We start from the raw sequence: 27717 nt of genomic DNA, 5'->3' as shown, positions 1-27717 counted from the left end.
AAAAAAATAGGACCACTCCATTTCTTTCCTATGGTTGTCGTAAAAGCTTAAAAACTTGGGATAAGGCGATGGGCTAGCAACCTATTTGAATCTGACTTCTATCATCAAGCCAAAAAGTTGAACGTGGCCTTTCATAATATATAGATGTGATAAAATTCATATACCTAAAATCCAACGAAAAAAAAATATAAATAATAAACTACCTGCAAAAGTTGACAACTGTTTTGTATAAAGAAGGTACAATTAAAATGTTGCTACACTGATTTAACTGTTCTAATAAAATTATACGAACGATTCGCCGACAAAAAAGTAGAAAGATATTCTTTTGATGAATCGTTTAAAAATAAAAAATTCTGTCGTCTATTCTCCTAATGATGAAAAATTATGTCGCTAATTCGTTTCTAGGCTAAAGTTAAATTGATATATCTTTGACTGAATTTAGTGAAGGTTTACTATTATTATCGAGTCGGAATAAAAATATGGATATTTGTTCAAAAGAAGGTTACCATTTCCATTTATCTTTATCGATGTATCGATTTTAATGATTGATAATGCCAAAATGACGAAAATTTCACATAGATTTCATTTAAAAGGCTTTGACAGTTTCATATTTTTTAAGTGCACCTAATAGTTTCTTTATTACCAACTAGCGTCCCGTCCTGGCTTCGCACGGGCAGCATTTCATATATAAACTTTCCTTTTAAGTCCCTTTATCTATAAAAAGAAATTGTATCAAAATCCGTCGTGTAGTTTTAAACATGATTCACACACGGGGGAGGCGATTTTTCTCTATATACAAACTATGTAGTGACATACATATAGTCGCGTCTATATCCCTTGCGGGGTAGACAGAGCCAACAGTCTTGTAAAGACTAATAGGCCACGTTCAGCTGTTTGGCTTTAAGATGGAATTGAGATTCAAATAGTGACAGGTTGCTAGCCCATCGCCTAAAAGAAGAATCCCAAGTTTATAAGACTACCCCTTAGTCGCCTTTTACGACATCCATGGGAAAGAGATGGAGTGGTCCTATTCTTTTTTCTATTCGTGCCGGGAACCACACGGCACAGCATGTAGTGAAGTTGAAATGTGACTGTGTCTGGGAAAAGGGACCACTTTACCGGTATGGAGTTATTAATATCTCCTAAAACTAGGTAAAATTAGCTATTCAGTAAAAAAAGAATCGTTTTCCTAGGTGCAATAATTATTTTTTTATACATTTTTAAACATGCAGTAGGCAAAATGTACGAGTCGAGAAAATTGATTTTAAAGTTTATGCTCGTGAAAAATACACTTCTACTAGGAAGTTATGGAATGATTGGTATCAAGCTAATCTAGTATTATCAAAGATTAAATTCAGGCATCAATGGTCTCAATAACTATAATGATTTGGAAGGTAGTCAAGGAAGAACTTGCAGGAGTAGGAAAAAAATCAAGTATCTTAATTACTCATAATCTTAAGAAAATACCTTTTAAACAATGAATTATTAATTATGGTAATATATTTTAGGCAATAATAGAAGGGAAAAAATAAAAAAAGACCAGTATTTTCTATGTTTTTAATCGAAAATACTAACATTTCTATAAATCAGTTCTAATCAGTCTCATAAACAAAAATCAACTAAATAATATATATTTTTTAAGTTATATCACAAAATTAGCCAAAATATACTTTAGCACAGAGATCCAAACATAATTAACGATACTTAATGCAATATTTAGAGAAATTATCGTGTTTTAAGTTTAGTGGTTTGACGATCATTTTACTATGGAAGAATAATTAGGGTACCACTTGGGGGGCTTAGTAAAGTTTAGTGTCACAAGTAAAATAACTACTATTTAACATGTTTTTATAATAAAATATAACGTGTTGTCACTATGTTAAATAGTAAAGTAAATATTTTTCAACATTAAAGTAAGTTTCTTCTACATTTTATACATTTCTAAGGAAAAAATAATTAATATACTAAGTCAGGTACCACTTTGTCACTAAACTTTACTTGTTTACAAAAATAAAAAAATCACACACAACAACTTGTCAAATTAAAGTACTTACTATAATCAAAATAAATCACATTTTTTTACTTGGTAAATACAGTTAACTGGATTCAAGGCGCTCATCAAGTTCTCTTTTTTTACTACGCTTTTATTAGCTTGGGTTGTATGTATGTATGTATGTATGTATGTATGTATGTATGTATGTAACGGAATCTTTGAGCTTAATTTTCACTGATTTCTAAACGTCTGATCAACTTGAAACTTTGCACACGTATCAAGGACCGATGACAATGCAATATTTTGATAAGAGTTTCTCATTATCCTTATTAAAACTGCCAGGATTAATAAATTCATTTTTAGATCCTTCGTATGAGAGTAAGAGAGACAGAGATAGCACCAGTGCCAGTAATCTCCATACAAGAAACCAAGAAGTTCTGACGTATAAGGAGTCCAAAAAGAGATGTAATATATTTCCATATAATGTTACTATTAACCTGAGGCTTTTTTATTTCATCGCATCGCTCCATTTAGAATTACCATTAGAAACAATAGTAGAATTAGTAGAATATTTTAAAACAATAAAAAATATATAAGTAATAAAACAAAAGTAATAAATGAAAATTGAACAACTAAATTTACAACAATACAAGAATAAAGTTACTACCTACAGAACTTTGCGATATTTAATACGTATTTAACATATTAATGCGATTCTTGAATTAACATTATGTAACTTTTGCATATTTATAATAGCAACACTGTAATACTCGCTTGGAAAATGAGTGACAGTTTGTTTATTTATGTAAAATAAGTTTTGCAGTAAGTTTTGAATTCGATTCTAACACCTGTAAACTTTCTTTCTGTTTTTTTACCGGTGCCTGTGTATTTACCTATTTGCACTTTGTTTTGTGCTGATAACTTGTCGTTATTTGGAGTTTGGAATCTTCCGTTGAGTCGAGCTTTGTTCTTCCGGATATTCGTGTGATTTTATCATCTGAGATTGGACTCTGACTGTGTTCACTGTGTTGTGCAGATATTTTGAGATAGGGCTCCTGTAAAAAGTACCTGATTATTTGAGATAGGAGTCCCAAGTTTGTGTTTGTTTTTGTGAAAGACAGATTTTACTACAAAAGTGCCACGATGTCTTCAGATAAACATTGTTGCGTTCCTGGTTGTAAAGGCAGTGGAGGTATGTTTGAAATATTTTTGTTCCTGTATCAATCTGCCTCTTAATCTTGTGGTTTGATTCCTGGCAAGGCCACAATCGAAAATTGTTATGTTTGCTGGATAGTCAAAAATATTATTAACAGTGATTTATCACTATAAAATTCTTTTCAACTGGGTTTAACAATCATCATACATACATGCATACATATAATCACGTCTATATCCCTTGCGGGGTAGACAGAGCCAACAGTCTTGTAAAGACTATATAGGCCACCTTCAGCTATTGGGCTTTAAGATAGAATTGAGATTCAAATAGTGACAGGTTGCTAGCCCATCGCCTAAAAAAGAATCATGATGATGAGAATATTATGAGATTTAATCCAATCAGGCCACATATAACTTTAAGAAAGTTAGTCGTGAAAACCTCCGGCGATGGGCGCATGGTTGCGAAAGTCATTTCTAGTAAGATAGTTATACAGCGTAGTAGAAGTAGTAGGAAGTTAACACTTCTACCAAAAAATAATTGTATAAAAAAACTAAAAAACTAGGCGTTTTATTGCTAATCAAACTAAAAAATAGAAAATAAATAATAGTTTAAAAAAAACTAAAAAACTACGCTTTATTGCTAATCAAACTAAAAAATAGAAAATAAAATTTAAAGACAAAGGAATTATAAAACAGTAGTAGCAAGTCGAACAATCGGTTATAGTCAATTACCTCCGATTAAAATTATAACAAAATTAAATTTATAAACAAAACAATTTAAATCAGAGTAAAAAGCGTGGGGTGCATTTTACTTCATTTTCATAACTCTCTTGTCATAAATATATGCTAATAGAATGATTTTAATATTTACTACATCAGGCACCCCACGCTTTTTACTCAGATTTCAATTGTTTTGTTTATAAATTTAATTTTGTTATAATTTTAATCGGAGGTAATTGACTATAACCGATTGTTCGACTTGCTACTACTGTTTTATAATTCCTTTGTCTTTAAATTTTATTTTCTATTTTTTAGTTTGATTAGCAATAAAGCGTAGGTTTTTAGTTTTTTTTAATTACAAAAATATACATTACTCCTTTTTTGATTTCTGTGGCCCATTTCACCACAGTAGCCGCATTTGGGTGTTTTTCGTTTTTGGCTTTCCACTACTGTGAGCGCCGACGTCGACGGGGTGGCTGATTCAGTATCTATGAGCGGCATTTCGACGTCAAGTAACGGATCTTCTATAGCACTTATTGCAACGATTTTTATAGGTTCTGGACACAAGACATTTTGAGCCTCAGGGGAAACATAGACACGAATTTTTTGGAACAAATACTGTTGTCGCTCAAACGATAGCCTTGTAGGAGGTATTACAGTCGGACTAGCATTTTGTGTGAAATCACAAGTGGAATTAAAAACTGCGACGTTTTTAACATCTTGATCATCAAACTTTTTGGTGCAATGCAGGACTCCAGGATCATCAATAGACGCTTTGAAATGGTTGTAAGAGAGCAGCTGTGTCACGCTTTGCGGAGATTTCTTTTTAAAGAAATCGGCCCAATTGTATGAATGCACATTCATTATATCACCAGTTTCATTACCGACAAGAACTGCCGTAACTGTGTCTAAATTATGGCAAGCTGAAACGGCGCACTCCAACACATCTCTGGCTGTGTTTGAATTGGAAAGACGGAACTTTTTTTTAAATAGTCCGAAGTATAAATCCGGCGCGAATTTGGTATGTCCAACGGGCAAAAAAGAAAGTTGAAATGATTTATGTTTCCCCGTTAGTGTACGCCATAATGCGTACTGCATCATGAAGTTATTTTTATTTTGACCGCTACAATTATCAGCATGACAAATGACGTCTGTTTCACCCAGCCCAAAATTATTGAAAAAGTGGTCTAGGAGTGAGATTACGGTATTCGAACCTTTTCCAGTATTGCAAGCTTCTGGGATGATATATAACACAAATTGTTTTAGTGGCTCCGCGGCTATGCCAAACAAACCGATTTTATATCCCGCCAAAAAGTAAAGAGGTCCAACTTGCTGTGAGCTATGAGGCAAATGTACCTGTTGCGCAAAATCAAACGAGTAATGCATTTTTCCTGGCGATGAGCATGGCTGGTTTTGCCCTAGTTTCCGGTTTCCGAATACATCTGCTGACGTGTCAATCAATTGTTTGTAATAGGCACGTTCAGTTTGAACTAAATCTAAATGTTGGGACGATTTTTCAATCAATCCGCGCTTTTCATTTTCATCTAAGCCTTGCATTTTACCTAAAGCTGTAATATTTTCTTGGCATTTTGTACACAGGTCCGTTCGAGGCTTTTGAATGACAATATTTGGAGCATAGGTTTGCCATAATCTGTACCAAGTTCTTAAACTCACAGCATCTCTTTCGGACAATTTGCTCGCTTTTTGGTACTTATCATACACGTATCGTTTATTCATTGAACTGGGTAAAATATGTAAGTCAGGATTATGAAAACTTGGAACGCGGCCTGGCAAGACTAATGAATTTTGTTCTGAGAAAGATTTTTTGAATAATACAGCATCAATCAAGGAGAGGGCAACCCTAGCCCTGTATACACGAAGTTCTTGAAACTTATTGTTTAAAAAATTGAAAGTTCTAGGTTTCGGACCTCAAAATGTGATAATGTGACGGCCAGCTTCTAGTGAAGGTGTGGTAGTGTTATTAACCATATACCTAAATCTACAAAATAAGGAAAAGTACATTTAGTTAAGTTGGACTTGGAATGCAGTGGAGTGATATATTGGAAAGTCAACATATTTTTAAATATCTACCCTCAAGGAGGATTTATTTCTGTCTTATCAACATCAATTGACACTCTTATTTAGAGTTTGACATTTGAATAATGTTGCCATCATTAATATAACTATGGATATGGTAGAATTTGATTTTATTCGGCGGTTGTGAAGAAGAAGTTTAACAACACAATTGCTGCTGATTTATATATATATATTAATATGACGCTTCTGGAGAAGGAGTCTGATTGAATATAGAAAATTGACGATGGTTTGCAATTTGCGCTGGAAAGTTACATCGACCACCGCTGTAGCAGATAATTTTATTGCATGTTTTGTTTTATTTGAATTTTATTGATTTTATTTTTATTTGATTTAAATTTATTTTTATAAGAGACATCATAGAATTTAATAATATTTAATTCTTTGCTAATTGTTTAATTTGGTTTGTTTGTTTTATATTTTTTTATTTTATTTATTAATGAATGAATGAATGAATGAATTTTATTTATTAATGTTGACGATAAATTGATGTTTTAATTTGATCTGTATATTTAAATATAATTTTTAAATCTTTTAGTTATTACAATTTATGGACTGGTAATAATGTCAAATCATGGCTCATGTCCTCTTTGCCCGGATACTTCGCGCCAATACGTTATCCCTAGAGGATTAGCTGTCCATATTGGTCGAATGCATAGGCGCGGTCCAAGTCAGGTTTGTCCGGACTCTCTTTCTTCAGTACAAACACATGCAACTGATGACCTCAGTGTACTCAATAATCTTTTTTTATTAAAAAAAAATGTGCCAGTATTGAAGCATATCCCTAAAGGAGCAAGATGCTTGGCCGCAGGCAAACTGGCTTCCGTAATAGAGATTTGTTTGAGAGACAATAGCATCCTCGCGTGGTCAAATCTCTTATCTTTCTCTTTTACTGCCTTAAGAGTACCAAAACGTGAGGGACGGTCCTCTCTTACCTCGAAAGTGAAGGAAAATATTAATGGTGTTAATGATGAAGTGCTCAACATTGACGATCGTGGAAAATTATATTCTATTAACAGATCTATAGAGGCAAAGGTATTTGACGGTGATCTTAGAGGTGCGGTTCGTCTTTTGTTGTCGGATTGTTCTGTTGCACCTTGTGATATGCATACACGTAATTCCTTAATACGGAAACATCCTACACCGTCTCGTCCATTGAGACTGCCTTCGGAGCCGAACCGTTCTAACAGATGTCTCACGGTTGATTCTTCACAAGTTTCTGTGGCACTGTCTTCTTTTCAGACTGGTTCCGCTTCTGGTTTGGATGGTCTTCGTTCGGATCATTTGAAGGAACTTATGTCTGCCTCAGCAGGGGATAATGGGGTTCGCCTATTGGAAGCAGTCACCAACCTTTGTAATTTTCTTTTGAAAGGACTTCTGAATCCTCAAGTGTGTCCATATCTGTATGGAGCATCTCTTTGCGCTCTTCAGAAAAGGGATGGAGGAATAAGGCCTATTGCTGTGGGCAACGTCTTCAGACGATTGGTGTCGAAACTGGGATGTACCGCTGTTAGAGAAAATGTTGCAAAATGTTTACAACCACACCAGCTTGGATTTGGAGCATCAAGAGGCTGTGAGGCCACTATACACGCAGCACGATATTTCGTAATGTCCAATCAGAATACTGATAATGTTGTTTTAAAGATCGATGTAGAGAACGCTTTCAACACTTTGGAAAGGGATGTTATGCTAAGTGAGGTGCAAGAACATACTCCTGAACTTTTCGCCTTTACATACCAGTGCTACGCATTTTCAAGTAATTTAGCTTTTGATGGTGTTCCCATAAAGTCTCAGGTTGGCGCTCAACAGGGGGACCCTCTAGGTCCTTTAATGTTCAGCTTGGCAATTCAGAGGACAGTTGCCAGCCTGAAATCACCCTTGAATATCTGGTACCTGGATGATGGAACCTTGGGTGGTCCACCTGATGTAGTAGCAGCTGATTTTCAGCGTCTGATTGAAGCTTTTAGACCTTTGGGCCTTAAAATCAACCCGAGTAAGTGCGAATTGTTTTTGTGTGGGGAGAACGCACGCGCTTCCATTTCACGCTTTAATGACGTATTATCTGGGATAGAAGTCGTTAGTAATGAGAATTTTAATATTTTGGGTGCTCCTTTGTTAAAGGAGGCGGTGCCTGCTTCTCTTCAGAATAAAGTCTCATTATTGATGACTGTCCGGGACAGACTAAACATGCTATCCTCTCATGTTGCCTTGGTCCTACTCCGCAATTGTTTTGCAATGCCGCGGTTAACATATATAGCAAGGACAAGCCCGGCATGGTTGTTTCCACATTTTGTTCAGCAGATTGATGATGCGGTGCGTTCAACGTTAGAAAATATTTTGAATGTAAGTCTTGATGACATTCAGTGGGTCCAGGCTTCGTTGCCTGTACGTAATGGCGGACTTGGAGTTCGTTGTTTTTCGGAGGTTGCCCTTCCGGCTTTCTTGGCGTCCTCGCATGGGGCAGTTAATCTAGTAGCTAAAATACTCTCTATTGATGGTGATGGATTAATTTTGCCTCATGTGAATGAAGCCATGACATTATGGTCCAGCAGGTGTCCGAATACAGATTTTCCATGTCAGCCCCACGTACAAAAGCTTTGGGATGAGAAAAGAATTCAGATTCTGATGAAGGACCTAGAAAGCTTAGCGAATGATTCGGATTTGGCGCGTTTGAAGGCTTCTGCTGAGCCGGAATCGGGTGCATGGCTGCACGCTGTTCCGTCGCCTCAGATGGGAACTTTACTGGACAATGACTCACTTAGAATAGCTGTGGCTTTGAGGTTGGGCTGTCCAGTATGTGAGCCACACCAATGTATTTGCGGAAAGATGGTAAATTCCAGTGCGCATCATGCCCTCAGTTGTTTAAGGTGTGCCGGCCGTTTATCACGGCATAATACCATTAATCATATAATACGCAGTGCATTGGTGTCGGCAAACATTCCCTGTCAATTGGAACCACCTGGTTTGTCTAGGTCAGACGGAAAGCGGCCGGATGGGCTTACTCTGGTGCCCTGGCGAAGAGGACGTAGTTTGTTGTGGGATGCAACCTGTGTGAGCACGTATGCGGCGTCCTACTTGAACAGTAGCACACGATCGGCTGGATCGGCTGCACGAGCGGCAGCTGCTCACAAGTTAAATAAATACTCGGTTTTATTAAATCAATATGAGTTTATACCAATCGCCGTCGAGACAGCTGGCCCGTGGTGCCCAGAAGCGAAAAGCTTTGTTAAAGAAATAGGACGCCGTTTACGTGACAGAGGGTATGACCACCGCTCCGGATGGTACCTGGTTCAAAGGATATCCTTAGCCATCCAAAGAGGAAACGCAGCTAGTGTGATGGGTACCTTTGAGCCGGGTACGATTCGGGGTGGAATTTTTGACTGACAATTATATATTACATTTAGAATGAATACCTATTTAGATTAATTGTAGAGAATAAAAATTTAATTTTAATTAAGGATACTAATTATAAATTGTAAAAAGCATCAATTGTTTGCTGGGCATTATTGGTTCTTATCAACGTGAAATTATGAGGAGAGGACACTGTTGCTAAATTTCCTTTAAGTACTTTGCTCTTAATATTTTTGTATCTTTTTTCCCCTAATGCATAAACAAACTGAAAAAAGTTCTTACAAACAGCTATGCCTTAAAAAAAAAAGTTGTATGAGCTGCTTTCCTTACCTTTGTTTTGTTTTTGTTTGTTTTAAGAGTATTGGACCCTTGACGAGTTAGAGCATTAAGAGCACCCATAGTAAACAAATTTAAATGATTATGGCCTAGGTCGCATTTGGTATTCATTTCCTGTGATTCTAATCTGGACTGTAGCACAGCTTCACGGGGAAATTTTTCTTGGCATGACATAGCACAGCCGCAACCGTCGATAAATATCCGTTGTTCTTCATGGTTTTCCAATTGGTTGAGAAAATCGTCAGTATCAGAAAAAAAAATTACGAGATGGGTCTTCTGGTACAACTAATTCAACGCCAGTTATTTCGCATCTATCATCGATAGGAGGCTCATGATTTTCTTCATCAGAATTTTTTTTTATGAATTTTAAATACTCCTGTTCAAAATTTCTTAAATCTATGTCTGTGCATTGACCGTAATCACACTCCAATTTTCCATGAGAAGCTCCATCTATAACAAAAAAAAAATTGGTGAAACACTATTGATATGAGACTACAAAATTTATTAAGTAACTATTACTTGAGCGTGAGACGTGACATACCTACACAAAAGTTACTTTAACTCCTCATCGCCAAACACTCTCGCCATGTTTCTTAAAACTCTTTGTTGTAAGTCACGTTTCCTTGCCTCTTCAGCGTTTACACGAGTATTGCTATCAGTAACAACAGGCTGAGAAGACACTTCATCGTGAATTTTTTTTATATCATTGAAAATTATGGCAAAAGCACTAATGCGGTGTTTTTCAGGCAAACGCTCCAACTCATATAAAATTATTCTGGCTACATCTTCGTTTCGAGGATCTGAAATGCACTGACCGGGATAGTTATTTATTTGGGGTAAGTCCCGAGTGGAATAAACAATCTCATTTTTTGAGCACGTACTGGAAAACCTTATTTCAGTTTCCCGTGTTTGAGTGCCTTTATGTTGTGCTGTAACAAAAAAAAAAACTATTTTTTACTTAAAATAGGATTGCTAAGCACGCTGGAAGGAGTTTTCCTACACTGGCACTCCCGCGCCAAATCATAAAAGCTTTGACAACGACGCCGCTAGTGCCACCACGTGACCTTCAAAGCGCGCGAGCCGCTCGAGTAGGTTTTGAATAGGCGCACCAAAAATAAATCTATATACCCTACCTACTTAACAACGTGTTTAATATGCCTAAAACAGTACCTATAAACGATTATATCATCGAAATATCGGGCTATTAAATAATAAATAGATAAACTTATTACCGTTCAGTTTGTCAGCAACGTAAAAAACTAATAAGTATTTTACTCTGCGCATTTAAGTTCACCGCGCATAAACCATTGCGACGCTAATATTTTACTATAATGACACAGAGAGACAGACAGACGTGGAGGGCGACTCCAATTTATACCTACTATGTATTGATTGTGATAATTTTTTGTTTAAAGTATGTTAAATACCTACCTAAACAGATGGAGTATTATTATTACTGTCTCTTGGTATACCTGCCTTGGTATAATCACCTATTTTTATGAAATGAAATGATTTAACTTACCTTTTGGTTTCGTCGTCGATGTCTGTGCTGAATGTGAAGCTGTTGTTTGTAGTGTTTGCTGCTGATCGCCATCATATTCAGTAAACAAAATTTGAGTATCGTCTTCCATGATGAAATGTGACGTTATAAACTTGGTACTTAAACACAATGTATATTCGCAGCTCGCATAGATAAAAATCACGATGTTTTACGGCGCGTGGCAATGCTCAACTAACATGTGCGTACGAGTACGCGCCGGCCAGCTAACTGAGTGAGCGACGCGCGCGCCGCGCCACGCTTACCGCCCAATCTTCGCCCCCCGCCCCCCTTATCCTACCCTCAACTTATTATTTCACTTCCCTGCATAACAGCGATCGAAATAAATCAAAATATTTCGCCTGTAAAATATTACCTTAAAGTGGTACCCTTGGTACTAAACTTCGTGACCTATTAGGATATTGAAATATTGTAATTATACAGGTATTATTTTATACAAAATGATATTTAAGGTATTAATAACCGATTAGTAACAAAAATCCATTTTACATATTTTCGGCAAATTTTGTAAAAATGCATATAACTCGGAAACTAGAATCGTCAAAGTGGTCCCTTTTACTAGACACAGTCACAAATAAGCAAACTTACCGGTTCGAACAGACTCATGGCCCTCGGCAAATCGGCCCCGGCCACTTTATAGTCATTCTTATAGGTCCCCAGCCCCATGGCGTCTAGCAGCGTCGCGTGGATGTCGTGCGGGGTGGTCAGAACCTGCGCGTTGTGTCGCAGCGTCGCGGCGCGGTGTCGCAGCGTCGCGGGCAACACTACCGCCATCAGAGGCAGCCTCTCTTCTAGTTTACCCTGGTACGTGTTCCGTACGTTCGCGTATCTGAATTGTTGATTTTTTGTCGTGTTATGTAGATGGGAAACTTGCTTTTTTTATTATATGAGAATTGTCATTCAAAGGTAATAAAGATATAGATTCAAATATAAATATAGTGACAAATAACTATTATTATTATTGTGCCAGGGACAAATAGAAAGAAAAGGATAGGACCACTTCATTTCTTTCCATGGAACTTGGAATTCTTCTTTTGACTGGCAACTTAAAATTAGAATCTTGTAAGAGATAAAACATGACTATATGTACATACATATAGTATATATACCATTACACTTACTATGGAAAACAAGACCTTTTTGACTAGTTGACTAAAATGACTAGTAGTTTATGCGCCGGCTTCGCTCCCATGGGAAATTTCAGAAAAAAAAGAGCATACAACCAAAGACTGTCAAATTTCGTGTAAATCAGTCCAGCAGTTTTTGAGTTTATTTGTTACAGACATACCAAAATAAAAATCTTTTCTCTTTATTAATAGTGCTGATTATAATATAATTAGACGTCATTTTAAACCGCCTTAAAAAAGATGGTTTCCAATTTGACCTTGAATATTATGTATATTTATCCGCAATTATCTCGCGTTTTGCTGAACCTATTTTGATGCGATTTTCATAAAAAAAAATTGTCACACTCAGCTGAAGTTTTTAACAATTTAACCGACTTCAAAAAAAGGAGGTTATCGATCGGAGGCAGTCCATCTTCCTACAAAAGTTATTTATTTATTTATGTTCACAAAATTATATACAGAAGCATTTATTACAGTAATTCTAGTACAAAGGTGCTACTTATTTCAAAAGAAATCTCTTCCAGTAGACCCAAAGTTATTACATTCCTAACTCACCTAGGTCCGTGGTCGCCCATCACAAACAGCAGGGTATTCTCCAGGTGCCCCTCATCTTTTAACGTGCTGAGGAAGTTCACAAAGTCCTCGTCTGCTGTCGGGATCATGTTGAAATCGTCGTGTGTGATGTCCGCTATGAATGTGAACGCGAACTTCTTTCCGTCCAAGTGGAAGAACTGGAGAATTAACATACATACATACATATGGTCACGTCTATATCTATTGCGGGGTAGACAGAGCCAACAGTCTTGAAAAGACTGAATGGCTAAGTTCAGCTATTTGGCTTAATGATAGAATTGAGATTCAACTAGTGACAGGTTGCTAGCTCATCGCCTAAAAAAGAATCCCTAGTTTGTAAGCTTATCTCTGAGTTGCCTTTTACGACATCCATGGGAAAGAGATGGGAGTGGTCCTATTCTTTTTTCCAATGGTGCCGGGAACCACACGGCGCCATGTACTTCTCCAGACGCTTAATTATATTTCAAGATGATTAATCAGAAGATAACTTAGTCTATATCATAACATAGTCTTATTTAGGTCAAAAGTACCCGAAACCGCCGAGCTTGTATGAAGAGAGTTATGAATGTGGATGAAGCGAAGGTAGTATGCAGAGATCGTGGCAAGTGGAAAGAAGTAGTCTCTGCCTACCCCTCCGGGAAAGAGGCGTGATTTTATGTATGTATGTATGTAACTTAGTCTTAATTCAATTCCACCAACTCACCTGGTTGGTCAGATTCATCATGAGTTTATACTGCGGCGTGTCCCCCACGCAGTACTTGTTGTTCCCGCGCCACTTCTTCCCGCGGGAAGACTCCTCCAGGAAGAAAGCCCTCAGATAATGGTCCGCCGGCTGGCGGCGGAAACCGCGGAATCTGTACTGGAACGTGCCAATCCAGGGCATGTCCTCGAAGTACGCAGTGCGGTAACTGATGATTTGAAAATCAATACTAATATTATAAAGCTGAAGAGTTTGTTTTGTTTGTTTGTTTGTTTAAACGCGCTAATCTCAGAAACTACTGAACCGATTTGAATAATTCTTTCACTGTTAGATAGTCTATTTATCGAGGAAGGCTATAGGCTACATTTTATCCCGGATTTCCTACGGGAAACGTCAACAATGCAGGTGAAAGTTGAATGAGTCGGCGAGCTTTCCACGCGAACGCTGCGCAAACCAACAAAGATATAGTAAAACAATGTACTAAAGATGTGAAGTACTCATTTTTTGCCACAAAAAAGTCCGCGAGAGCATATATCTATCTCTTAAGGTTTACTTACAATAACCACTTTTATGTTCATTTTTTAAGATTATTTTTTCATTACAAATATAAGTTATTTTAAAACCAATTTTCTTTAATTCAGTATTAATCCTTATCCAAATAAATATGTTTATTACTTTCGGCTTTTCATGTAGACTAAAATTGCCATTTACAGTATATAAATCAGACGAATAGGTTTTGAGATATAGTCGTTATAAGCAATTTGCAGCGAAACATTTAATACGGCGAACCAGCGTTCTTTCTAATACGCGTGACCGCCCGCTATTAAGCCGAGGAGGATGTTTGCAAAAATAAATACGATGCCCAAATAACTATTCCACGCGGACGAAGTCGCGGGCATAGCTAGTCATACATACATATAATCACGTCTATATCCCTTGCGGGGTAGACAGAGCCAACAGTCTTGTAAAGACTGATAGGCCACGTTCAGCTATTTGGCTTTAAGATAGAATTGAGACTCAAATAGTGACAGGTTGCAAGCCCATCGCCTAAAAAAGAATCATCATTATGAGAATATTATGAGATTTAATCCAATCAGGCCACATATAACTTTAAGAAAGTTAGTTGTGAAAACCTCCGGCGATGGGCGCATGGTTGCGAAAGTTTTTTCTAGTAAGATAGTTATATTAGAAGTGTTAACTTCCAAAAAATAATTGTATAAAAAAACTAAAAAACTACGCGTTTTATTGCTAATCGAACTAAAAAATAGAAAATAAATAATAGTTTAAAAAAAACTAAAAAACTACGCTTTATTGCTAATCAAACTAAAAAATAGAAAATAAAAATTAATGACAAAGGAATTATAAAACAGTAGTAGTAAGTCGAACAATCAGTTATAGTCAATTACCTCTGATTTAAATTATAACAAAATTAAATTTATAAACAAAACAATTTAAATCTGAGTAAAAAGCGTGGGGTGCCTGATGTAGTAAATATTAAAATCATTCTATTAGCATATATTTATGACAAGAGAGTTATGAAAATGAAGTAAAATGCACCCCACGCTTTTTACTCTGATTTAAATTGTTTTGTTTATAAATTTAATTTTGTTATAATTTTAATCCGAGGTAATTACTACTACAACTGACTATAACTGATTGTTCGACTTGCTACTACTGAATTCCTTTGTCATTAATTTTTATTTTCTATTTTTTAGTTTGACTAGCAATAAAAGCGTAGTTTTTTAGTTTTTTTTAATTAGGCTATGGGCTAGCAACCCGTCACTATTTGAATCTCAATTCTATCATTAAGCCAAACAGCTGAACGTGGCCTATCAGTCTTTTCAAGACTGTTGGCTCTGTCTACCCCGTAAGGGATAAAGACGTGATCATATGTTTATGTTTATACATACATACATACATAAAATCACGCCTTTTTTAGGCGATGGGTTAGCAACCTGTCACTATTTGAATCTGATTTATATCATTAAGCTAAATAGCTGAACGTGGCCATTCAGTCTTTTCAACACTGCTGGTTCTGTCTACCCCGCAAGGGATATAGACGTGACCATATGTATGTTTAATGTCAACTTTATCAATTTACGGATATGTGGACGTGAGATGATGAGCAACCAGTCACTATTTGAATCTCAATTCTATCATTAAGCTTAAAACAGCTGAAGGTGGCCTGTCAGTCTTTCAAGACTGCTGGCTCTGTCTTCCCCGCAAGGGATATAGACGTGATTATATGTATATACATAGGTATAGATGTTAACTCACCCGTCATCCCTCAACCTGCGGAATATGAACGGCATATCTTCAACGCTTTTATTGTTCTTCATCTTCTTCCTCGCGTCAGGTAATTCCAGCTCGTTCTTCCCCGTCAGTATCGGGAACAAAGTGGCCGGCGTCCCGTCGCCTAGGATGTTAAATCTGTAAATGTCAATTTACAACAATCAATTTGTTTAAAGTATTCTACAACTAGCTGGTCGTAAATTTGTTTTTATTTTCATGTTTTTAAAATTTGTTTTTTTATTTAAACTTATTATTTATTACAATACATACATACATACATATGGTCACGTCTATATCCCTTGCGGGGTAGACAGAGCCAACAGTCTTGAAAAGACTAAATGGCCACGTTCAGCTATTTGGCTTAATATTTATTACAATGTCTATACTATATCACTACAAAGTTTTGTGAAGATTCGTATTTGGTAGTTAGTAAGTAGTGTACAAAGTAAAAACAAAATTTTCTCGCGAAGTTTTCACAATTGCACGATTCGTCAACAAAAAAGTTGGGAGTCCATTCAGTTGACGAATCGTAAAAGATAAAAATTGTGTCGACGAACCGTGCGTCTTCCATTTTGTTTAGCTAAATGTGGCCTTCTTTTTTTAAATTTTTTACCTCAAACCTCCCCTTTAGTTCTTCTTTAATCTATTCTCTATAAAATATGAAATTTTGTGAAAATCCGTATTTGGTAGTTAGTAGTGTACAAAGTAAAAACAACATTTTCTCGCGAATTATATATAGTATAACTGTAACTGTAACTCATAGTCAAGTATGCAGAGATCGTGGCAAGGGGAAAGAGGTAGTCTCTGCCTACCCCCCCGGGAAAGAGGCGTGATTTTATGTATGTATGTAGATATGTATATGAAATTGCATTCATAATTTTAAGGTTACCTGCATGAGATCACTTTTAGTGATAAGGTCGCCTATTTATTGCAATGTGCCGTGTGGTTCCCGGCACTGGTAGAAAAAGAATAGGATCACTGAATCTCTTTCACATAACATAACATCAAAACGCCAAACCGACTCACCCCTTCAACACGACAGCGTGCAAACTCTTCGTCAAATACTCATAGCTTTTGGGCATTCTGCGTATAAAACCATTCCTGGCGGTGGAGTCGAAGCCGAATATCAACACGTTGAGAGAGTTCTCCCGGCCGGGCGGGGACGGGCGGGGAGCCACTGTCGACCGGAACCCGGCCACGTGGCCGCTCCACCGGGCCGGGATGCTGAAACTGGAGATACACACCGCACCTTTTCAATTATAGAGACCTAATCCAAAATTTTGAGTTGACTTTCAGTCATAGAATGACATGACCTACCAACTTTTTTTATAAAACAAAGGCCTATTTTCGCGTGAGAGGAGCTACGCGTATATTTCGGTCTCTTTCATGCCCTCCCATCACCCAATGTGCGTTCGGTTTGAGATCGGTTTCGGTTTTCCTAAAACTACCTTTTTTGGATAAGGTCTCTATTATTCTAAAGGTGCGATTACATACATATGATCACGTCAAAAGGTCAGGTCGAGAGTACCCGAAACCGCCGAGCTTGCATGAAGAGAGTTATGAATGTGGATGAAGCGAAGGAAGTGTGCAGAGATCGTGGCAAGTGGAAAGAGGTAGTCTCTGCCTACCCCTCCGGGAAAGAGGCGTGATTTTATGTATGTATGTATATGATCACGTCTTTATCCCTTGCAGGGTAGACAGAGCCGACAGTCTTGAAAAGACTAATAGGCCACGTTCAGCTATTTGGCTTAATGATAGAATTGAGATTCGAATAGTGACAGCAGTTGCTAGCCCATCGCCTAAAAGAAGAATGCCAAGTTTATAAGCCAAACCCTTAGTCGCCTTTTACGACATCCATGGGAACGAGATGGAGTGGTCCTATTCTTTTTTTTTTATTGGTGCCGGGAACCACACGGCATAACAACAACTGGAGATAAGAGTAAGAAATAATCGGTTTTTTACTACTATGCGCCGTGTGGTTCCCGGCATTTGTAGAAAAAATAACTTAGGACAACTCCATCTGTTTCCAATGGATGTCGTAAAAAGCGACATTTATAAACTTGGGATTCTTCTTTTAGGCGATAGGCGAGTAACATGTCACTATTTGAATCTCAATTCAATGATTAAACCAAACAGCTGAACGTGGCCTTTCAATCTTTTGAAGACTGTTGACTCTGTCTACTCTGCAAGGGATTTGTATGTTACATACAGTTATTTGTTTTTTTTTGTTACCTCTTCACAGGTCATCCACTCAATTACTGTAAATATAAATCGAGATAGTCTGGAGAGGCGCATTGTTTCCGAATACAACATTAATTTTAGTCAGTCAGTCAGTCAATAAGTAAAAAAAGCGGACAACTCACAGCCGACCGTTCTCCTCAACGCACGAGACCTTAGCGAAGTCGCTCTCCCGCAGCGGGTAGACAGAGTCCCCGCGCGTCGCGGTCGCGGCCCCGATGTGGTACACGTCGTCGGACACGTAGAGAATATCCCGGTACGTGCACGTCACGTTGCCGTAACGGGCCAGGATGGGGGCGGTCACGCGGCATTCTGAGAGCTGAAGGAAACGATTGACCGGAATTATACATACATACATTCGGAATGATACATACATACATACATATAGTCACGTCTATATCCCTTGCGGGGTAGACAGAGCCAACAGTCTTGTAAAGACTGATAGGCTATGTTCAGCTATTTGGCTTTAAGATAGAATTGAGATTCAAATAGTGACGGGTTGCTAGCCCATCGCCTAAAAAAGAATCCCAAGTTTGTAAGCCTATCCCTTAGACGCCTTTTACGACATCCATGGGAGAGAAATGGAGTGGTCCTATTCTTTTTTCAATTGGTGCCGGGAACCACACGGCATGATATCGGACTTGTAATAGCGCTTATATTTTAAGCGTCGGTGGCGAAATCGGTTTAACGTGTGGCGCAAGTCACAGGTTAGAATCCCACCTCGGCCATGTACCAATGACTATTTTAGATGTACCTACATTAGTTTGAATACAAACCGATTCTCTTACGGTGAGGGAGAACTCGTGAGGAAATAAGTAACGCAGTTGTTTTAATGAAAAAGATTATAAATTTGCGATTACTCTTGTAAGCGATGGGCTAGTAACCTGTCACTATTTAAATCTCGATTCCATCATAAAGTTATACAATTAAACGATGTCTCTCAGTTTTTACAAGGCTCTGTCTGCCTCGGCAAGGTATATAGACTTGGCTATATGTATATACCTACATATATATATTTTTATGAGGGTTTGGTAGCTGTGATAATATATAGCCATGTGGCAATTGCTTCTCTTCCGACGCTTATTGAAGCAGTCAAAACAACCCGTTACTATGACCTCTGTGGCGTAGCGGTAGTGCGCTTGTCTGTGACATCTGAGGTTCAGGGTTCAAATCCCGGTCAGGGCTTGACGAGAAACGATCTTTCGTTGAATTAGTAGCGCTGAGTTAGAATCTCGTAACACAAGTCTCGAACTTAGTTACTTCGACACAATTTGGATCTCAATGACATCATTACCAAAGCCATAATCTCGCTAAAAAATCTTTCGCTAATTACAAAACCATTGGCTCTGTACACCCTGTTAAATATAATGACGTAATATACACAGGAAAAATATATTCTAGTACATTTTTACTGCAGCGGTAGTACGCTTGTCTGTGACACCGGAGGTCTCGGGTTCGAATCCCGGCCAGGGTATGATGAGAAAAGAACTTTTTCTGATTGGCCTGGGTCTTGGATGTTTATCTATATACTTATTTATTATAAAATATAGTATCGTTGAGTTAGTATCTCGTAACACAAGTCTCGAACTTACTTCGAGGCTAACTCAATCTGTGTAATTTGTCCCCTATATATTTATACTAGCGACCCACCCCGGCTTCGCACGGGTGCAAAATTATAAATGTTATTATACATAAAAACCTTCTTCTTGAATCACTCTACCTGTTACAAAAAACCGCATCAAAATCCGTTGCGTAATTTTAAAGATTTAAGCATACAGACAAACAGACTAAAATAGCGACTTTGTTTTATACTATGTAGTGATTTATTCTACCAACATACATAACACTTGACCCAATCTTGACCGTCGCACGTGACCCGCGGCAGGTCCCGGTCGAACTGCGTGACCTCCGCCGCGAAGGGGTCCAGCTCGGGCATCTGACACCCCGTGCCCTTGTCCAGCTTCAGCTGTTCCTCCAGTTTGTGCTCAATGTACCTGGAGACGTGGGATGGGAACGTTTGTTTGTTTGTTTGTAATATCTTTATTGCGTAGAAATTTTAATTGAGAACACACATACATATTATGTATGTATGTGTGTTCTCAATTAAAATTTCTACACTTACATACATACATAAAGTCACGTCTATATCCCTTACGGCCAATAGTCCCGAAAAGACTGAATGGCCACGTTCAGCTGCTCGGCTTAATGATGGAATTGAGATCCAAATAGTGACAGGTTGCTAGCCCAGCTAGTTTATAAGCCTACCCCTTAGTCGCCTTTAACGACATCCATGGGAAAGAGATGGAGTGGTCCTATTCCTTTGAATCTCAATTTTATCATTTAGCCATGAACGTCGCCTTTTAATCTTTTCACGACTGTTGACTTTGTCTACCCGCAAGGGATATAGACGTGACTAATTTGAATTTCAGGCAATTTTTTTATCAAGTCAGCATACTGAGTACAGTAACATAATACGTTATATAGCATCTAATGGCTTAACTCATTAATTTAAGATGTAAGATTCGTGTGTGTTATCAGAGTCATATTATAATTCTCTTATCTTATCTGATGTAAAACAAATGTCACGCAGCTAGGCTATACTGAATCTTACTTGTTGCTATATGCTGGCATTAGGCTTGCCTTATAATTTTACTAGCTTTTAACCGGCAATGCTCTTCTAGAAATATCCATTAAATAAAGGTTACATACATACCTAAATATAATCAAGTCTTTATCACTTACGGGATAGACAGAGCCAACAGTATAGCAAAGACAAAAGTTGGCCTATCAACAGCGAAAATTTTATCAAAATCGGCCCACAAGTTTTTCAGGTTATACGTAACACAAAACAAATATTAAAATCTTTTTTTTTATAGCAATAAACAACGACACATATAAATTAATAGTCGACAATGTGTTAAAGACATAAACGTATGTTATAACTTACCATAATTATAACGACTTTACATGCTTTCAATGCACTAATTTCATCTACTTAAAAATATCATAGCAATTTCAACTATTTTTTTCTAAATTTAACTCATGCGAATGGCAACACAAAATGAATAAATAAATAAAAAAAATACTCACGCAAGAATGGAGTTTCTGAAAAAAAGGTAAAATTATGCATTAACATAAAGCATAACAACGGAATCTCTCTCGTCTTCGCATGTTCCCGGGAGAATTCCCGCTTTTCCCGCGGGAACACTGTCTCTCGAGCCCGTTTTGTTTAATCGCTTCACTTGTCGAAACTTACTTATGGTCACTCAGACAAAACTTTATAAAATTCCATCCAAACGCAATTTTTTTTTTCAAATAAATAAAATCAGACACCACACATTTTACATGCACAAATTATTCCCATATTAAGCATTTTTTGACAAAATAAAAATACATACATAAGACTATTAAATTGAGATGTGTATTCATTACGTTAATACAAGGAAAAGTCGTAAAGATTAAAAATAATTTCGGAATTTCCTTATTAGTATAACAATACAGAAATCTTGGTCACTTATACATACATACATACATAACATCACGTCTATATCCCTTACGGGGTAGACAGAGCCAACAGTCTTGAAAAGACTGAAAGGCCACGTTCAGCTATTTGGCTTAATGATAGAATTGAGATTCACATTGGTCACTTTTAGATTTATATGAGTGCCACAGCCATAGATCGAAATAGATAACGCCATTTCACTAATCTGCATAAAAAATATTTAAAATGTAATTTTTTTTTTATTTAATATCGATAGAGTGCGAGCAATTTGATGTGTATATGTATAACTCGTGAGATACATTGTTTTTTTTTTATCTATTGGTATTATATGGACCTCACAACTTATAACGGCAGAAGACCGTAGAACGAAGTTGTAAGTGTTGGTTTTCTTACTAGTTTTGTTTTTGACGACAAAGATTTTCTGATACAGCTCAATAAGGGTTTTTCGAAATACCTCACACCATAAATCCTACAGCACAAAAGCATTTCATCAAATGTAATTGCTCAATAGGCCAGAATTTTTTTCATTTTTTAATTAGGATGATAGCAAATGTCATTTGACAGAGACACGTCATCTAGATCAAGTTACAGCATCTGCTAAAAGTAATTATCGCAAACGCCCTAATCGGACTCAGTACACATTCAAAATGAAACAATATAACTGGATAATCTCTCGCCGTATCTATTTGGATCCATGTCTGTGTTAGGTCTGATAGTTATTACACCCACCTGTCATTAATAAGCAGTTTGTATGGTCTGGTCGTCTCCACCGTTAATACAAAACGCCTCACAGAAGCGGGTCTACACAGAGTGCAATCAATGTCAGGCTACACACAAGTGCTAAGACAGAAAAAGCATGTGAAAAAGGTTATTTTAAGAACAGATAATATAGCAAACAAAACAAGTATAGGATAAATGAACTTCTTAAAATAACTAAAAATTAGAATACAAGCTGAAAGAAAGAAAGAGAACGGATGTTAAGCATAAGTAATTTAATCATACCCAAAAGGATCAATTAAAAAATATATAAAACCGACTTCAAAATATTAAATATATAAGCTAAAAATATTAATATTTTAGCAAACACCGACTCCAAAAATTTATGTAAATAGGTCGGTTACGAACCGAAGTATTACTAAATTAATTTTCAATTATTTTTAACTTTTTAGTGTACTTCTTCGAAGTAGATTTTAATTTTTTATTTTTTATTCTGCTTTTTTTGTAATTAGTAACCTGAGTTTGCTGTTCATTATATTAGTATTGTTACAAATGTACATACAATATACATAGTTAAATCGGAAAGTATGTTTGTCGGTTTATCCTCTTTTCACACTTTATCGACTAGACAATATAAAATTTCGCACACACGATGCTATGAGTACTGAGGACGAGGCTATTAATTTGCACTTTTTTTTAATTTCGCAAATTTTTTAAGATGTAGTATTTAAACCCAAAAAAAATTTATGCTATTTTCGTGAATGTTGCGATGAATATACAGCGGGCCACATAGAATAGCCTATACACTTATATATGTAATCCTACGTAAACAGCATTTTTTTTTCTGGATGAAGGTATATGATACTTATGTTCTTTCCAGTGGATACTCCTTCAAGCTTAGGCGTGCTTTAGATAACTTTTGTCTGCAAATTCGTTCGCACAATGACCAATGACCCGTTTTTTCCGCTACCGTGGGAATCTCGCAAAATCTTAGAAACAATCATGCCGAATTAACGATGTTTATAATCAAATAGCATTTCCCGGTTTTATTTAGGATAAAAAATACCCTTATATGACCATCTTTGTTCCTTAGTTTATTTGTTACCTGTTTATTCTTAAATATACAGAAATACAAATCTTTTCTCTTTATTAATAGTGCGGATAAGATGACCATGTTTATATTGGATAACGTTAATGATGTTACTGATAGCCAGCCGCATCTGGTGTAGATACAATCAAATCCACATTGTTTATTGTTAATTGTTTTGGGCGGTTACTGGTATGTATGTATGTGGGAAAAAATCGCGTTACTTTCTGTCCCGGTGGGAATTTCGGGAAATTCTTTTTAACATTCCTTTGCAAATGTTTAGGTACTATATATTTCCAATATTAACTAATGGTTTTGGACTCCGAGGTCTAAGTCTGTTTAAATAATAAATTTTTAACAAACTTTATACGTAAATTTCTTCCTGAGAAAGATAAAATAACTATACCTATATTAGTATGACATTAATGTATGGGAGTGAAAGTTGGGTATGGCAAAAGAAGCACGAAAGCAGAATAAATGCAGTGGAAATGAGAGCGTTAAGGAGTATGTTGGGTGTGAAATTGAGTGACCGGATAAGGAACAGCGTGATAAGGGAATGTTGTGATGTGAATGAAGATGTAGTTACAGGAATAGAAAAGGGTATGTTGAGATGGTTCGGTCATGTGGAGAGGATGAATGAAAACAGGTTGACTAAGCAGATATACAAGGAGAGTGTGGAGGGAAAGGTCGGGGTGGGAAGACCTAGACGAACATATCTTGATCAAATTAAGGACGTCCTGGTGAAGGGTCAGGTCAAAAGTGCCCGAAACCGCCGAGCTTGCATGAAGAGAGTTATGAATGTGGATGAAGCAAAGGAAGTATGCAGGGATCGTGGCAAGTGGAAAGAGGTAGTCTCTGCCTACCCCTCCGGGAAAGAGGCGTGAGTTTTATGTACCTATATTAGATTTTAGTAATGATAGTTGTGAGTTCTAAATAAATCAATAAAAAACATTTACTCAATGACTTTCCTAAAAGAAATACCTATATCATTCAGCTTGAGAAACGCCAAATGTTTTAACATTACTGTACGGTATTAGGTAACTACATGTATGTCATTGTTCACTCATTGTTGTGATTCTGTAACGCATGCAAAGTGTGACGTTCCGGCTCTAATTGAAATTAGCGTCGCTCGACACAGTTTAGTATGTAGGTATTTAATATTTTAATAAAAACAGAGGCCTTTTTTGTGTCCTAATATGACCTAATATTCTAAGAAATCTGGCGTAAGTCCAAGTGGTGATGTGAGCTTTATGATCCTGGATTGGGTGAGTCAGGTTTTTACACGAAGCGACTCCCGTCTGACCTCCGCAACCTATGCTGTTTAGCTTGAGTTTATCTATACTAATATTATAAGGCTGAACAGTTTGTTTTTTTTTTGTTTGTTTGTTTGAACGCGGTAATCTCAGGAACTACTGGTTCGAATTAAAAAATTCTTTTTGCGTTAAATAGACCATTTATCAAGGAAAGCTTTAGGCTATATAACACCACGCTGCAACTAAACTATAAGGAGCAAAGAAATAATGGAATATGTGAAAAAACGGGGAAAATTATTCATCCTTGAGGGCTTCAATGATGCCCAAAATAACTTTTCCACGCGGACGAAGTCGCGGACACAGCTAGTATTATATAAATCCAAATAGTGACAGGTTGCTAGCCCATCGCCTTAAAGAAGAATCTCAAGTTTATAAGCCTATCTCTTAGTCACCTTTTACGAATTTTCATCGAAATCATCTTAAAGAAGAAAAATGTTTGTTTGCTTGTTTGTAAACTCTTTATTGCACATAAAAATAAATATATTGTAATGTTCCGTTTAAAAAAGTTTCAAATACATTAAGTATGTTTAGTGACATACTTAATATTTATGGCAATATAACGCGGTGGAAATTGCAAAACTATAATAAATGGAATCTCAAAACCCTCGTTACGGTAATTAGGAGGTACAAGTAATGGGCGATAAGAATGCAATAAATTTTCTATGTAAATAATGACTGTTCTTATGAATATCTTGATAAATATGTGAATGTACATTAGACATATATAAAAAATACTTCATCTCCGATACTGATAAACCTGTTTCAATTACTAAGACCCATCTCAACGTAAAGCCTTTCAGTTTTCCAGGACTTTTAGTTCTGTCTACCCCGTAGGCGATATGTGTATATATCTCAACAAACCAGGGTTTCCCATTTGCACAAAGTGAAACTAAACTATCATATTGATCTAAAATTGGTTAACTTCATGAGTAGAAATTACTTGCTGTCGAATGTCATTAAACTTAAGTCTAGATACCCACAAAAAAGTAAAAAGAAAACAGTTACACTGACAATACAAATTAATAATACAGTCAAAAATATAAGTAGCTATATATGGCTGTAGTATTTATATTATTTTTCAAAAAAAACATAAGCATATTGATTGACTGAAAGCTATAAATTTTCTCAAATATCATACTGCTTTTACATTAATAAATTATCAATAATTTTTTTGGTGAATTTTCAGTTCCATATACATACTTAATTATACTGTTGACTGACTTACAAGACTACCACCTCAACGCATGCACAATACACATCACATTACAATTAAAAATTGCTATGCTAAAAAAAAGCTTTACGCTATACTAAATATAAAAACATTAATTATGATCGCACTTACCTTTTAGTTATATCCAAATCTAGTTCCTGAGTATTGTGGTTGATAAGTACGGTGTACATGAGAAGACCTAACAGAAATATCACTATTAAAAGCTGGTTTTTTCGAGAACGATACCATCGTTTGACCCGTGTGCCCATCTTTACAATCCTGGAAAGTAATGGAGATTTAAATACATAATGGTGTTGCCTCTATTGACGAGGGACAGACAGAGACTACATCTTTCTGGTTGCTATTATCCCTGCATACTTGTTTTGTTGCCTTATCAATCTTTTTAAGTTTTAATTATGAATTAAATTTCATTATTTCAAATATAATATCTCCGGCAGTTAATAATTACTTAAAATAATTTCTATAAAAAGTTTTGACTGAGAATTCAATGCACTTAACTCAATTAATTCTAAAGAAATTAAAATATAACTTGTAATTTTGGGCGCGTATGGTACTTAAAACTTAAATAAATTACTACAATTTGTACCAATTATTTGATCAGACAAGGTACACAGAAATCTAAAGCAAAATACATACCTCTTACAAATGAAGATCTATTTTGTTTACTAAAAATATTTTTACACAAACCATACAACGAATCTTATAATTTCCTTGCACATCCGTCCCTTTGAGTATTACGGCTACACTGATCGAGTTCAATTAAAATTTTCACTGATTAGAAATTAATATCGCAATTATCAGTTCAGTCGGCAGAAAATTTTAATAAACAACCAACGGCACAACTCCATTTCTTGTTTTCTTCAACAATCTGCAAATGAATGAAGTGAAGCCGACTAAGACTAACTGACAGGACAGGACATCACTGACAATTTCTTTCACTTTTGAACATTTATTTATCCGACCCGACATTGACAATGACATTTAACTGTTTATCTGAGAACTTTTTGGCGGGAACCAAAACGTCATATTGTTTCTGCTCATTTTGTACTGTTCTGTTATATTTTTCCAGTAATAATTTGTAAGCGTAGATTACAGATTATTCGTTGTCGAGCATGAGTATTGTATTCAATGTACAGACAAATTATTACTCAACCATTATATGCGGAATATTATTCTATAACGAATACTTACTTACTAATAACTACTCAACATTGGCTGAAATTAGCTCATGAAGCAGTAACATTGCCACAAGAATGAAAGAAAAGTAGTTACCTAACTACTACTTCATTATAATGCTATTATCTTTGATACTTGATTTTGAAAAACCAGACAAGTGCTAGTAGTCGGACTGGATGTAGAATTTAATAACAGCTATATATAAAAAATATTATGAATGTTTTTTATTGCAATATACTTACAGAGGAAACCCAAGGTGACAAATTTATTTTAAAAAACGTTTTTTTTTTTCAAATCACGAGCTCCTAAGTAATATTTTTCTCGTACCTACCATTTATTGTTAGTAATTAATTTTGCAGTTGGAATAGAGATAGATTATAACTACTTGAATAACCGGCCGTGCCGCCGGGCATGTGTGTGTAGGGACGCAATGTAAGTGTGACTGTTATGTGTCAGCGATTTTGTATGAGAGCGACGAATGAATGGCGTGTGGTCAGTTACTGCGCACTGGTCCTCACGCGTATACGTAGTTTAGTTTTTGAAAAATTAATTAA

At 36.3% G+C, this 27717-nt stretch overlaps 2 protein-coding genes across 4 annotated transcripts in view; both read right to left on the bottom strand.

Moving 5' to 3' along the window:
• The window catches only part of LOC106138246 (uncharacterized), a 32517-nt gene extending 5644 nt beyond the window's left edge, over nucleotides 1-26873 (bottom strand). The window contains exons 1-10 of one of the 2 annotated variants that reach the window (XM_060951932.1): nucleotides 26624-26873; nucleotides 26099-26245; nucleotides 21228-21242; nucleotides 19978-20131; nucleotides 18263-18456; nucleotides 16926-17129; nucleotides 15885-16037; nucleotides 13611-13815; nucleotides 12890-13065; nucleotides 11796-12036 (exon numbers count right to left, since the gene is read on the bottom strand). In XM_060951932.1, the coding sequence (XP_060807915.1) occupies nucleotides 11796-12036; nucleotides 12890-13065; nucleotides 13611-13815; nucleotides 15885-16037; nucleotides 16926-17129; nucleotides 18263-18456; nucleotides 19978-20131; nucleotides 21228-21242; nucleotides 26099-26235 (1479 nt within the window). In that variant the 5' untranslated portion in view covers nucleotides 26236-26245; nucleotides 26624-26873. The remainder of the gene's footprint in view (nucleotides 1-11795; nucleotides 12037-12889; nucleotides 13066-13610; nucleotides 13816-15884; nucleotides 16038-16925; nucleotides 17130-18262; nucleotides 18457-19977; nucleotides 20132-21227; nucleotides 21243-26098; nucleotides 26246-26623) is intronic. The other variant, XM_060951933.1, reaches the window with a different exon arrangement.
• Nucleotides 984-11778, bottom strand: LOC132903511 (uncharacterized). Of its 2 annotated transcripts, XM_060951934.1 has the most exons (3): nucleotides 11172-11778; nucleotides 10191-10578; nucleotides 984-10099 (listed from the first exon to the last, which is right to left on the bottom strand). In XM_060951934.1, exon 3 carries the CDS (start codon nucleotides 5603-5605, stop codon nucleotides 4220-4222), a length of 1386 nt encoding a protein of 461 aa, XP_060807917.1. In that variant the 5' UTR covers nucleotides 5606-10099; nucleotides 10191-10578; nucleotides 11172-11778; the 3' UTR covers nucleotides 984-4219. The 2 variants fall into 2 exon arrangements, with proteins under 2 accessions (XP_060807917.1, XP_060807918.1); XM_060951935.1 differs by lacking the exon at nucleotides 10191-10578.
• Nucleotides 26874-27717: the final 844 nt, after the last annotated feature.

Source organism: Amyelois transitella, chromosome 27 (assembly GCF_032362555.1).
Source record: "Amyelois transitella isolate CPQ chromosome 27, ilAmyTran1.1, whole genome shotgun sequence".
Classification (NCBI taxonomy): Eukaryota; Metazoa; Arthropoda; class Insecta; order Lepidoptera; family Pyralidae; genus Amyelois; species Amyelois transitella.
This window is presented reverse-complemented; position numbering and strand designations above follow the sequence as displayed.

What these genes read in the sequence shown, in the direction of transcription:
- LOC132903511 (XM_060951934.1), bottom strand. Translation starts at nt 5,605, where the DNA reads ATGAATAAACGATACGTGTATGATAAGTACCAAAAAGCGAGCAAATTG.